Source organism: Triticum urartu, chromosome 1A (genome assembly GCF_056163025.1).
Source record: "Triticum urartu cultivar PI428250 chromosome 1A, HENAU_Tu73, whole genome shotgun sequence".
In the NCBI taxonomy this organism is placed as follows: Eukaryota; Viridiplantae; Streptophyta; class Magnoliopsida; order Poales; family Poaceae; genus Triticum; species Triticum urartu.
Window position 1 is genome coordinate 592,815,229 of NC_141873.1, and position 13,040 is coordinate 592,828,268.

A 13,040-nucleotide genomic window follows, 5' to 3' on the forward strand; every position below is an offset into this window, starting at 1 on the left:
ATCTTGGAAATATTTTGATGTTTCTCTGATTAAATAGATAGTTATGTACCGAGAAATGATTTTTTGAAAAAATAAAGAGCAAACTATGAGGTAGCTGCAGTTCAAATTTGACCCGCTTCCTACTAAATCAGCGGAAATTTGTCTTTTTCACCAGAGGTGGATCAAGGCTTTTGACACCCAACCATTTGATCAATTGTGAATCAAATATGGCCTAGTATTTTAGAAAAATGATTTGGTCCAATTTTGGAACAAATATATGGTAGGTCCTTCACAAAAAGAATTCAATTCGGGCACTCGGAAAATGGAAAATGAATTTTCCGTGCAAAGAAAATGAAAACTCCTTTAGGCAACATTATTTGTAATTCCAAGATGCACCCTTGTGCACAATATGAGATCATTTAAACAAACTATGCCATGAATGTGGCCATAAGATTGATCATTTGGCTTGAAAGCCATGAATCTTCACGCATGATAGCTCATTTCTGAGAACACTTTTTTGAAAAAATTGCTGTATTACAAGTTTATTATTTTTCCTGAAAACTTGGTCACATATGATGACACAATGCGAAGGTTTTCCATTATTTTGATTTTTTTGAATTTTTTATGCCTGTTTCAAAATGCGGTCAAAACGGCGGGCTTGATCGTTCATAGCTAGTTGTTAAATCTTGGAAACCTTTTGATATTTCTCTAATTAAATAGATAGTTATGTATCTAGAAATGATTTTTGGAAAAAATAAAGAGCAAACTATGAGGCAGCTACGGTTCAAATTTGACCCGCTTCCTTCTGAAATGACAGAAATTTGTCTTTTTCACTAGAGGTGGATCAAGGCTTTTGACACCCAACCATTTGGTCAATTGTGCATTAAACATGACCTAGTATTTTAAAAAATTGATTTGGTACAATTTTACAGCAAATATTTGACAGGTCCTTCACAAAAAAGGCTCTTTTCGGGTATTCGAAAAATGATTAAAAATAGCTAGAAAGATAAAAATGCATGCAAATTGGCAATCATCCAAAAATGTGGTCTAACTTGAGAGAAAATTTTAGTTGTGCCGTTTTGCAAAATATTTTGATAGCTGCTTCACAAAATACTAGCAGCCCACGGATCACTCCCCTTAGCCGATCTAAACCGTCCGTTCTAGCTGATCTGACCGTCCACCTGTCAGCAAACCAATCCAAACCCTAGCAGCCCGCGCCTGCCTCTCTCCCCCCTCTCCGCCGCCTCTCTCTTTCCCCTTCTCCCCGATCCAGATCCAACCCAAGCGCCCCGTCCTCCGCCGCCGCCCCGTCCCCTGCCATAGCCACGACGTCACGACGTCCCTTGCTCCCTCTCCGCCTACGGGGCCGCGCCCCTCGCGCTGCTCCCCAATGACGCGGGCCTCGACCCGCGGGGCTCGTCCAAGTGGCGGGCGACTGGTGGCGGCGACACCAGCGTTGTCGCGAGGGGGCCGCGAGTGGCGGGCGACCCGCACCTCTTACGTCTTCCTCCCCTCGGCCTCGATTCCCTAATCCACCAAATGTCGCCGACCTCCTCTCCTCTCCCACCATCAACCTCCTCTCCCCAGCCAGCCCCACTGACGACTTCCGCGGTCTTCCCATCCCCAGCGGCCTCCTCCCTCGACCCCATCGCCGGCGGCCCCTAACCTCTCCTCCTCTCCCTGGCGACTGGCGAGGGAGGATCCAGATCCACTTGAGCGTGGCTGCGGCGGCCACGCACCGGCAGAGGAATCCTCCTCCTCCTCCGACACCACCGCCTCCGCGCCCTCCTCCTTCAACCCCCTAGTCCCCTGCCACGTCCAGCCTCCACATACACCCCTCCTCGCGCCCGGCCGAAACCCTAGCCAGCGGGCGGCCTTGGCGGACGAAGTTGCCACACGCCGGAGGTGCAGCGCAGGCCTCACTCCTCCAAGACCCCGACAATGGTATGAATCCCTCCCCCCCTTCTCTTTTTTTCCTCCTTTCCTCATCTGATGTGTGTTTTTCTGCAGTTTGCTTGGTGTGTGGAGAGGGCCAAAGGACAAGATGCTTCAATCTGGCGAGGACAGAGCCAAAGGACCAAAGTTTGTTTATCTGTTGCCAAGGTGACCCCTCTCCTCCTCTTCTCTATTTTTTGTTCATTTTCTCATATGATCTGATGCGTGCTCTCTTGCTTGGTGTGTGTGCAGTTTGGTACCATCCCGTGGGGAGGCCAGGGACAAGCTGCTCCGATTCGGCGAGGATGCCCACCATCTGTTGTTGCCAAGGTGATCTCTCTCTCTCTCTCTCTCTCTCTCTCTCTCTCTCTCTCTCTCTACATATATATACATATCCTGTTATGCACTTATGCCACACTTGTGCATAAGTCTGCTTATTTGAAGGTCCAACGCTTGTGCATACTGATTTGTGTCCTTTTGAATGAATTGTGTTTTCAGAATGCAATTATATGCTGTTGGTGAAGTGTTTTCTGAGTGAACTAGGAACGTTAGAAGGATATAATGTGGTTGTATCAGTTTTAGCATGATGATTCTCAGCCCCGCCCCGCCTTTAAGCTATGGATTCAAAAGAAACATTCTATCGTAAAGTATGGGGTTGTTGATTAAACTGCAGCTGTGTTCACTTCAATGAGAAAAATTGTAGTTAATTCAGGTTGTGAACATTTCTTAGGAGTTATGTTAAGACACATACATCACAACACTTTGTTGAAACCAATTGGAAAACAATGGAATAGCCTAACAGGTCCTGTTTGACAGTTTTTAACATATAACAATACTTAGGGATATACGTAACTGTTTTGGTTACTATTTTGTACTCTAGTTTCTGCTTCTCAGTTTCAGTGAAGCAGCATTGATAATATTATAATCAATCTTATTTGTTGGAGTTTTTCATGAGTTTCTCCAGTGCTGTACTGGCCATGCAATTGCGCGTGGTGGTGTAATTGGGCTGTAGTCATGCAGTAGGATATGAGGCTCTAGTTTAGTTTTCTGTAGAATATGTAACCTCTGTTATGCGACTGCATAGAGCCTAATATTTACTCTTCCCGGATGCATAAAGTCGTCCTGAAATTGAATCCCAGAGAATAAATGAGTTTGCAACCATTCCTAATTTTAAGTGCAGTGTGCTTCTGTATAAGCTGCTATAGATATAGCTATCATTGATGTTTATTCAAGATTAAGTATTCGCTTCCTTCTAGTATTTCAGTTGTTTGTGGAGCACTTCAGAAACTAAAATGTACACATTTAAGCATTAGTTCTCATCCAGTACTCCGTCCGCCCCCACAATATAAGACCTTATTGCTGCTTTGACCTTTCAGTTGCCTCCGCAGTTGATATGCAGATTTGATTTGTGGATATGCTTGTGTGTAGTTGACTGATTTATGCTCTGATTTGGTTGCAGGTGAGGAAGGTGGACATGCTCGACCGAGTCACCATCTTGCGGTGCTATGATTTGATTTGTGTGCTGTTGTTGTTTGTGGTCTGCAGCCTGCAGGGTTCATACTGCTCCTTTGTGTTATTTTTTTGCCTTGAGATTGTTTCAAGATCCAGAAGTGAGCAATTTTGCATGGCTCAGATTTTGACGCCTCTGAATTAGTAGTGCTAATTATTCCCAGGTCACAAGAGTCTGTAGCTTCTGAATTTAATTGTATGCATGCAATACTTAATGGTATTGTTGTGCAATTCGTACTGAGCATGCATCAACAGTAGGAGTGCTTAGTGCATGCATCAACAACTATCTGGGTTTGATTGCTGGACTTGTAAATGTATGGGTTGGTCTGGGTTTGGTTTGGATTACAAACTATTGCCTGGTTGTCTTAATGTGCTGAATATTTTCAAATGTTGTGGCAGCTGGGATACTGAATTGTACTTAGTTATTTGATCTACTCATGTTCATGCTGCTTGTTAAGTGATTATATTTATGTTCTTGCTACTAGTAGGATGGTCAATACATGCTTGTTATGTAACTTTAGATCTTTCGTGGAACTCCTAGTCCTTCATATCTAAAGTTATTTTGACATTCTGCATAGATTGTAACATCGCTTGATTGCTTATATCTTCCTTCTGAACCTGCAAACCTTGATGTATAATTAGTTAATTACACACTTTGATATGTCCAACTGAACCAACTTTGTTAATTACACACACACACACACACACACACATATATATATATAATATATACATGCCCACACGTCAAATATATGGTGTTGTATTATGCTTATGCTACTTGTATCACCAGTGTTTCCTCTTGTTTTTGTAGGGTGGTCCCTCTTGTTTTTAGGGCGCAACAACTGATGGTTATTTGTCCGAAACAAAAGTTAGTGAGTAACGTTGCTTATTTGATAGAACAAAAATGTCAGAAACGAATCCCATTAATGTTTATGTGCTATGTGCTATGCTTTGCAGCTGCTGACCTCTTCCTGTGGAGGAACAAGAAGATCTCTGTCGGGGTGCTCGCGGGCGCCACCGCCATTTGGCTGCTATTTGAGGTGCTGGAGTACCACCTCCTCATGCTTCGTGGCTACAATAGTACTTGTCTTGATGCCAAAATTAGAAAGTTGTTTTGCTCTGTTTCTGAAATATTTGCTAGCTGATCCGCCAAATGGTCTCTGCTAAATTCTGTTCATTAAGTGGTCTTCTTGATATATAGAAATCTTGATGCCTCATATAACTACTTGTTGAACTAGAGAATCGATTTGACGACTTGATCAATGGTTTTCTTAACAGTCAAGTTTCAGCGTGTTTCCTGTTTGCACCCTTTGTCGTAGCTGACAATGAGAAGATGCAGATTTTTCTCCATGCTGGCTTGCATGCTGCACCTGACATGTGGAATACCTTGGAGCACTGCTTACTAAATTAGTTGCTTGCTTGATGCATCTTATCCAACTTCTCCATGAAGTATTCTGTTATATTTATTCAGTTTTCTTTATGCATCTATCTACTGGTGGTGACTATGCTGTCTATGAGATCCTACACCCGAGAGGATGTGGTGGAGCTCCAGTGTAGAGCTACTCATTTGATTCATTTGAAAAGATGAGTAATTCTTTTTCATTAACAAAAACTTCTCATCTCTTTTCTTCTATTTTCCTCTCTTATCTTCTCTTTGCTGCTGTTAAGTTAGGACTTGCTGATGATGATTGATGTTGTTAGAAATCATGATTGCTTAGTTTAGTGTAGGACTTGCTGCTATTGCTGTCATATTCATACTGTATTTTCCAAAGTTTGATAGCACGTCGTCCTTAGGATAAGTTCTTGATCAAAGAAATGGACTAAATTAAAGCATTCTTGGGAGTTGATGTTGTTCTAATTGACCTGCTGCTGTTCTCAAACTATTGTTGTCATTAGTTGTTGTCATTAACATGCTGTTGCTGCTGTTGTAGGAGAAGAATGAGCACACCCAGGAGAAGGAGCAAGCCCAGGAGAAAAAGAGTGAGCAGGAGAAGAAGGCACCGGATTGCTGCTGTTGGAATGTTGAGGACCTGGTATCTGTGACGACCCTGCACCGGCTCCCGCCCGTGGATGTCGCGCGGGCGGCCTGCGCCTGCCGCCTCTTGAGCACCGTCGCCTCCGACCGCGCCGTGCTAGAGGCCACCTTCCGCGCACCCTGGGGCGTGCGCCACGTCCTCAGCGACCCGGCCACCAGGGCCTTCTGGCGCGCTGCCTCCCTCGCCCGATTTGCGCTCTCGCGCGCCCTCTGTCGCGGGGTCACTGTCTCGGGCATCGCACTCAAGTATTCTGTCCAGGTATCATCTGTCTAATCCTTCCTCCCTGTCTGAAGCTCAAGTATTGTAGCACATTCTTTGTTGTGATCAAGTCCGACTCATATCCAGTTGTTTGCTCACATTATTATTTGGTTATGCCATGCTGCTGCCATTGTTTGCTTAAGCATGATTTGCTCCAACCTGGCATTGTGCTGTACTACTAGTACGTACTTCAATTGCATGCATGCATGTTTGCTGTTCCCTGAACTGTTTGACTGCCTGTAATGCATGCGGCTTGTGTCTTGCTGCTCCCTTACCCGTTGTACTGCTCATCTGTTGTGTTAACTTGCACTGTGCTGGTACTTAATCATTTGCAAAATATATCTCAGTTTTCACTGTTATGAGAATGTTATATGCATGGTTTCATGTTAAATCTAAAGTTCTGCAGCAAATTTTCATCGTTATGAGAATTTTATATTCACGGATTCACTTGATTATGCGTCTAACTTTTCATAATTTATTGTTTGCAGATGCTGGCTTTCATTCTTCAAAAGTTGGGTGTACAGGAGCTCTAGGAAGAAGAATCCCGAAGAAAAACTACACCGAACAATGCATTTTAGTTCACTGGAGATAGTTATCTGTGAAGCTAGCTATGTGTATATTTAGTTGTATTCTATAGCTAAATACCAGAATTGTACTATGCTTGGCTGTTGTATGAAATATTGTGCCTTATTGGCTCTTTTTGAATCAAATTATCTATTTGCACAAATATAGAACTGACATGTGGTACCCAAACAGCAAACCTGATAATTTGGTTCTCATTTGACTAGTGGGGCCTACTTTAAAGTGGAAAAGAAACAAAAAAACTGGCAAGTGGGCTGGAAAAAGGCGAGGCCCCAAAAAATGTGGACAACAAAAGGCTGTGGCCCAAAACATAAAATTTTATTGGGCTTGGCCCATGTCGCTGACCAAACCTGAAAGCAAAAAAAAAACAATAAATGGGCTGAATTAATGGGCTCGGCCCATATACACCTAATCGGACCGGGCTGAATCTCAACGACCTTTTCAATTGGTCACAATTTTGCCACGTCAGATTGCAACGTCGGATCCGACGTGGCCTGGGCAGACACCCAGTGACCAAAACAAAAGGTCATGGGTTCAACGACCTTATGTTTTGGTCGTAAACGTCTATGACCTTCTCATAGAGAAGGTCGCTAATTTCAGTTTATGACCCACAGCTTTTGACCTTCTGTTTTTGGTCACAAAAAGGTCGCAAATGAAAAACTATGACCTTTCAGCGGCCAATAGTGAGGTTCACAAGTTGACATATTTCTTGTAGTGAACGATGTCTGAATCCTAAAATGAAAGAAGTGGTAAGAAAAGAAATATTAAAACTTCTGGAGGCAGGTATAATTTATCCCGTTGCTGATAGTCAGTGGGTAAGTCCTGTTCATTGTGTCCCTAAGAAGGGAGGTTTTACTGTTGTTCCTAATGATAAAGATGAATTGATTCCACAAAGAATTATTACAGGTTATAGGATGGTAATTGATTTCCGCAAATTAAATAAGGCTACTAAGAAAGATCATTATCCCTTACCTTTTATCGATCAAATACTAGAAAGATTACGCAAACATACACATTACTGCTTTCTAGATGGTTATTCTGGTTTCTCTCAAATACCTGTGTCGGCTAAAGATCAATCAAAGACTACTTTTACATGCCCTTTTGGTACCTTTGCTTATAGAAGTATGCCTTTTGGTTTATATAATGCACCTGCTACCTTTCAAAGATGCATGATGGCTATATTCTCTGACTTTTGTGCAAAGATTTGTGAGGTTTTCATGGACGACTTTTCCATCTATGGATCTTCTTTTGATGATTGCTTGAGCAATCTGGATCGAGCTTTGCAGAGATGTGAAGAAACTAATCTTGTCTTGAATTGGGAAAAGTGACACTTTATGGTTAATGAGGGTATTGTCTTGGGGCATAAAGTTTCTGAAAGAGGTATTGAAGTTGATAAAGCTAAGGTTGATGCTATTGAAAAGATGCCATGTCCCAAGGACATCAAAGGTATAAAAAGTTTCCGTGGTCACGCCAGATTTTATAGGAGGTTCATTATGGACTTCTCGAAAATTTCTCGGCCTCTGACTAATTTATTACAAAAACATATACCATTTGTCTTTGATGATGATTGTGTAGAAGCATTTGAAATACTTAAGAAAGCATTAGTCTCTACACCTATTGTTCAGCCACCTGATTGGAATTTACCCTTTGAAATTATGTGTGATGCTAGCGATTATGTTGTAGGTGCTGTTCTAGGGCAACGAGTTGATAAGAAATTAAATGTTATCCATTATGCTAGTAAGACTCTAGGCAATGCTCAAAGAAATTATGCTACTACTGAAAAAGAACTTTTAGCAGTTGTATTTGCTTGTGATAAGTTCAGACCTTATATTGTTGATTCTAAAGTAACTATCCACACTGATCATGCCGCTATTAAATATCTTATGGAGAAGAAAGATGCTAAACCTAGACTTATTAGATGGGTTCTCTTGCTACAAGAATTTGATTTGCATATTGTTGATAGAAAAGGAGCTCAGAACCCCGTTGCAGACAACTTATCTAGGTTAGAGAATGTTCTTGATGACCCACTACCTATTGATGATAGCTTTCCTGATGAACAATTAAATGTCATAAGTACTTCTCGTAGTACCCCTTGGTATGCTGATTATGCTAATTACATAGTTGCTAAATTTATACCACCTAGCTTCACATACCAACAAAAGAAAAAGTTCTTCTATGTTTTGAGACATTACTTTTGGGATGACCCACATCTTTATAAAGAAGGAGTAGATGGTGTTATTAGACGTTGTGTACCTGAGCGTGAACAGGAACAGATCCTACGCAAGTGCCACTCCGAAACTTATGGAGGACACCACGCGAGAGATAGAACTGCACATAAGGTATTGCAATCCGGTTTTTATTGGCCTACTCTCTTCAAGGATGCCCGTAAGTTTGTCCTATCTTGTGATGAATGTCAAAGAATTGGTAATATTAGTAGACGTCAAGAAATGCCTATGAATTATTCACTTGTTATTGAACCGTTTGATGTTTGGGGCTTTGATTATATGAGACCTTTTCCTGCCTCTAATGGATATACACATATTTTAGTTGCTGTTGATTACGTTACTAAGTGGGTAGAAGCTATTCCAACTAGTAGTGCTGATCATAACACTTCTATTAAAATGCTTAAGGAAGTTATTTTTCCGAGGTTTGGAGTCCCTAGATATTTAATGACTGATGGTGGTTCACATTTTATTCATGGTGCTTTCCGTAAAATGCTTGCTAAATATGACGTCAATCATAGAATTGCATCTCCATATCACCCACAGTCTAATGGTCAAGTAGAATTGAGTAATAGAGAACTCAAATTAATTTTGCAAAAGACTATCAATAGGTCTAGAAAGAATTGGTCCAAGAAACTTGATGATGCATTATGGGCCTATAGAACTGCATATAAAAATCCTATGGGTATGTCTCCGTATAAAATGGTATATGGAAAAGCATGTCACTTACCTCTCGAACTAGAACATAAGGCATATTGGGCTATTAAAGAGCTCAAGTATGATTTCAAACTTGCCGGTGAAAAGAGGTTATTTGATATTAGCTCACTGATGAATGGAGAACCCAAGCTTATGAAAATGCCAAGTTGTTTAAAGAAAAGGTTAAAAGATGGCATGATAAAAGGATACAAAAGCGCGAGTTTAATGTAGGTGATTATGTATTGCTATACAACTCTCGTTTAAGATTTTTTTTGCAGGAAAACTTCTCTCTAAATGGGAAGGCCCCTATGTTATCGAGGAGGTCTATCGTTCCGATGCCATAAAAATCAACAACTTCGAAGGCACAAATCCGAAGGTGGTAAACTGTCAAAGAATTAAACATTATATCTCAGGTAATCCCATAAATATTGAAACCAATATTATTGAAACCGTAACACCAGAGGAATACATAAGAGACACTTTCCAGAACGTTTCAGACTCCGAAAAGGAATAGGTATGTGGTACGGTAAGTAAACTGACTCCAAAACAATTTTTAAGGCAATATTTTTCTGTTTTGGAATATTTAGAAAAATAGAAAATTAAGTAGCAGTCCGGGAAGGACAGGAGGGCCCCACGAGGGTGGAGGGCGCACCCTACCCCCCTGGGCGCGCCCCGTACCTCGTGAGCACCTCGTGTGCCTTCCGGACTCCGTTTTCTTGCTTGATACGTAATTTGGTCGGTAAAAATTCACTATATATTCTCCCGAAGGTTTTAACTCCTGTATCACGCAAAAATCTCTTGTCTTTGTTTTGAGCCGTCCTATTGCAGACAGAGCAACATGTCATCCCAGGATTCGGAAGGAGAAAGCTATGTGGCTGATTACCTTGTAGACCCTAAGGTCGATGGAGAGCTGGAGCATTATGGTTGGACCACGGAAGAAGAAGAAGACTATGAACCCAATGGAAAGGAGGAGACAATCTCAGATGAAGATGAAGTCCCACTACCTCAACCTGGGAACATGCATGTGGAGTTCAAAAAGTCAAGCCTCCCAGATAGGGTAAAGAAGCCTAAGATCGAGTTTATCCCTTTTCGACTCTTGCAGGAAAACAAGCAGGAACTATGCAAAAAGATACTGAGCCTGAAACAGGAGATCGAGGACCTAAGGGACCAAAATTCTGTCCTCAAACGCAAATTAAGGAAGAAGCCTATGCCATCAACAAAATCACCACTGTCTCCTCCAACAAAGAAGAATTGAGTATCTGGTATGGGCACTCCACTTGGCAACTGCCAACCTTGGGGGAGGTTCCCCAGTATCGTATTGTATCACAATCACAACTCCTATCTTTACCGTTTTCCTTAGTTCGATTCTGTTAGTAGTATTTTGATCTAGTAGAATAAAGTTTATGGCATGATCTACTTTTAAGTTTTGCTTTATGATCTCTCTATGTAATCGAGTCCGTGAGCTATATAATAAAGATTAGTGTTGAGTCAAGGGCTTGATTTTCTTGCTATGATCTTGGGTGAATAAAAGAAAAGAGAAAAAGAATAAAAAGAAACAAAAGTTCATATTGATCTTATTGATAGTAATGACTTCACATAGAAAGAGTGTGATGATTAAAAGTTATTGGGAGTTGGCAGACATAGCTTTGGTCATCATTGCAATTAATAGGAAGTAATAAGGAAAGAGAGGTTTCACATATAAATATACTATTATTGACATCTTTTATGATTGGGAACACTCATTAAAATATGACATGCTAACGAATTGATGTTGGACAAGGAAGACAACGTAATGGGTTATGTTTTCTTATATCTGAGATAAAGTATGTTGTCATGGATCATCCAACATGTTGAGCTTGCCTTTCCACCTCATGCTAGCCAAATTCTCAACACCAAGTAGAGATACTACTTGTGCTTCCAAATACCCTTAAACCAGTTTTGCCATGAGAGTCCACCATATCTACCTATGGATTGAGTAAGATCCTTCAAGTAATTTGTCATCGGTGCAAGCAATAAAAATTGCTCTAAATATGTATGATTAATGTGGGAGAAATAAGCTTTATACGATCTTGTGATGTGGAAGTAATAAAAGCGACGGACTGCATAATAAAGGTTCATATCACAAGGGGCAATATAAAGTGACGTTCTTTCGCGTTAAGATTTTGTACATCCAACCATAAAAGCGCATGGCAACCTCTGCTTCCCTCTGCGAAGGGCCTATCTTTTATTATTATCTTCTACCTTATGCAAGAGTCATGGTGATCTTCACCTTTCCTTTTTACATTTTATCCTTTGGCAACCACAGTGTGCTGGAAAGATCCTGATAGATATATCTAATTGGATGTAGGGGGGCATGAGTTATTATTGTTGACATTACCTTTAAGGTAAAAGGTTGTGGGGCGAAACTATAAGCCCCTATATTTCTCTGTGTCCGACTAAAACTCCGTAACCACTAGTATTGCGCGAATGTTAGCAATTATGAAGGACTAGATGATAGTTGAGTATGTGAACTTGCTTTTTAGCTCTGACAAAGACTCTTTCAGATGTTATGATAAATTGCAATTGCTTCAATGACTGAGGTTACAGTTTGTTGGTTCTCAATAAGGTTTCTGATTCATACTTTTGCATTGTGAATAGATCATCACTTGAATATAAGTAATCATATGACAATATCTATGTATGTTGCTGTTATGAGAATAATCATGATGCCCTCATGTCCGTATTTTATTTTTATCGATGCCTCTACCTCTAAACATGGGGACATATTTATTGTTATCGGCTTTCGCTTGAGGAAAAGCGAGGTCTAAGCTTGGGGGAGTTGATACGTCCATTTTGCATCATGCTTTTATATCGATATTTATTGCATTATGGGCTATTATTTCACATTATGTCACAATACTTATGGCTATTCTCTCTTATTTTACAAGGTTTACATAAGGAGGGAGAATGCCGGCAGCTAGAATTCTGGGTTGGAAAAGGAGCAAATATTAGAGACCTATTCTGCACAACTCCAAAAGTCCTGAAACTCCACGGAACACCTTATAATAAATAATGAAATATCCTCGCCAAAGATGAAGACCAGGGGTCCCACACCCTGCTCACGAGGTAGGGGCGCGCCGGCGCCCCCCTAGGGCGCGCCCCTACCTCGTGGGCCCCCTGGTGGCTCTCCAATGACCATCTTCTCCTATATGAAGTCTTTCGTCGAGAAAAAAATAAGCAGCAACCTTTCGGGACGAAACTCTGCCGCCACGAGGCGGAACCTTGGCGGATCCAATCTAGAGCTCCTGCAGAGCTGTTCTGCCGGGGAAACTTCCCTCCCGGAGGGGGAAATTATCGCCATCATCATCACCAACGCTCCTCTCATCGGGAGAGGGCAATCTCCATCAAAATCTTCATCAGCACCATCTCATCTCAAAACCCTAGTTCATCTCTTGTATCCAATTCTTGTCTCCAAGTCCGGGATTGGTGCTAGTAGGTTGCTAGTAGTGTTAATTACTCCTTGTAGTTGATGCTAGTTGGTTTAATTGGTGGAAGATCATATGTTCAGATCCTTTATGCATATTATTACCCCTCTGATTATGAACATGAATCTGCTTTGTGAGTAGTTACGTTTGTTCCTGAGGACAAGGGAGAAGTCTTGCTATTAGTAGTCATGTGAATTTGGTATTCGTTTGATATTTTGATAAGATGTATGTTGTCTAGCCTCTAGTGGTGTTATGTGAACGTCGACTACATAACACTTCACCATTATTTGGGCCTAGAGGAAGGCATTGGGAAGTAATAAGTAGATGATGGGTTGCTAGAGTAACAGAAGCTTAAACCC

At 41.3% G+C, this 13,040-nt stretch overlaps 1 protein-coding gene across 4 annotated transcripts; it reads left to right on the plus strand.

Moving 5' to 3' along the window:
• The first annotated feature begins 1,162 nt into the window (after nt 1-1,162).
• LOC125533248 (uncharacterized) lies at nt 1,163-6,444 on the plus strand. Of its 4 annotated transcripts, none has more exons than XM_087533928.1 (8): nt 1,163-1,923; nt 1,990-2,082; nt 2,167-2,244; nt 3,374-3,524; nt 4,235-4,295; nt 4,381-4,463; nt 5,355-5,717; nt 6,206-6,444. In XM_087533928.1, the coding sequence occupies exons 1-5, from the start codon at nt 1,921-1,923 to the stop codon at nt 4,267-4,269; spliced, it is 360 nt and encodes a 119-aa protein (XP_087390054.1). In that variant the 5' UTR covers nt 1,163-1,920; the 3' UTR covers nt 4,270-4,295; nt 4,381-4,463; nt 5,355-5,717; nt 6,206-6,444. The 4 variants fall into 4 exon arrangements, 3 of the variants coding, with proteins under 3 accessions (XP_087390054.1, XP_087390052.1, XP_087390047.1); XM_087533926.1 differs by having other exon boundaries at nt 4,235-4,291; XM_087533921.1 differs by lacking the exon at nt 3,374-3,524 and having other exon boundaries at nt 1,166-1,923.
• Nucleotides 6,445-13,040: the final 6,596 nt, after the last annotated feature.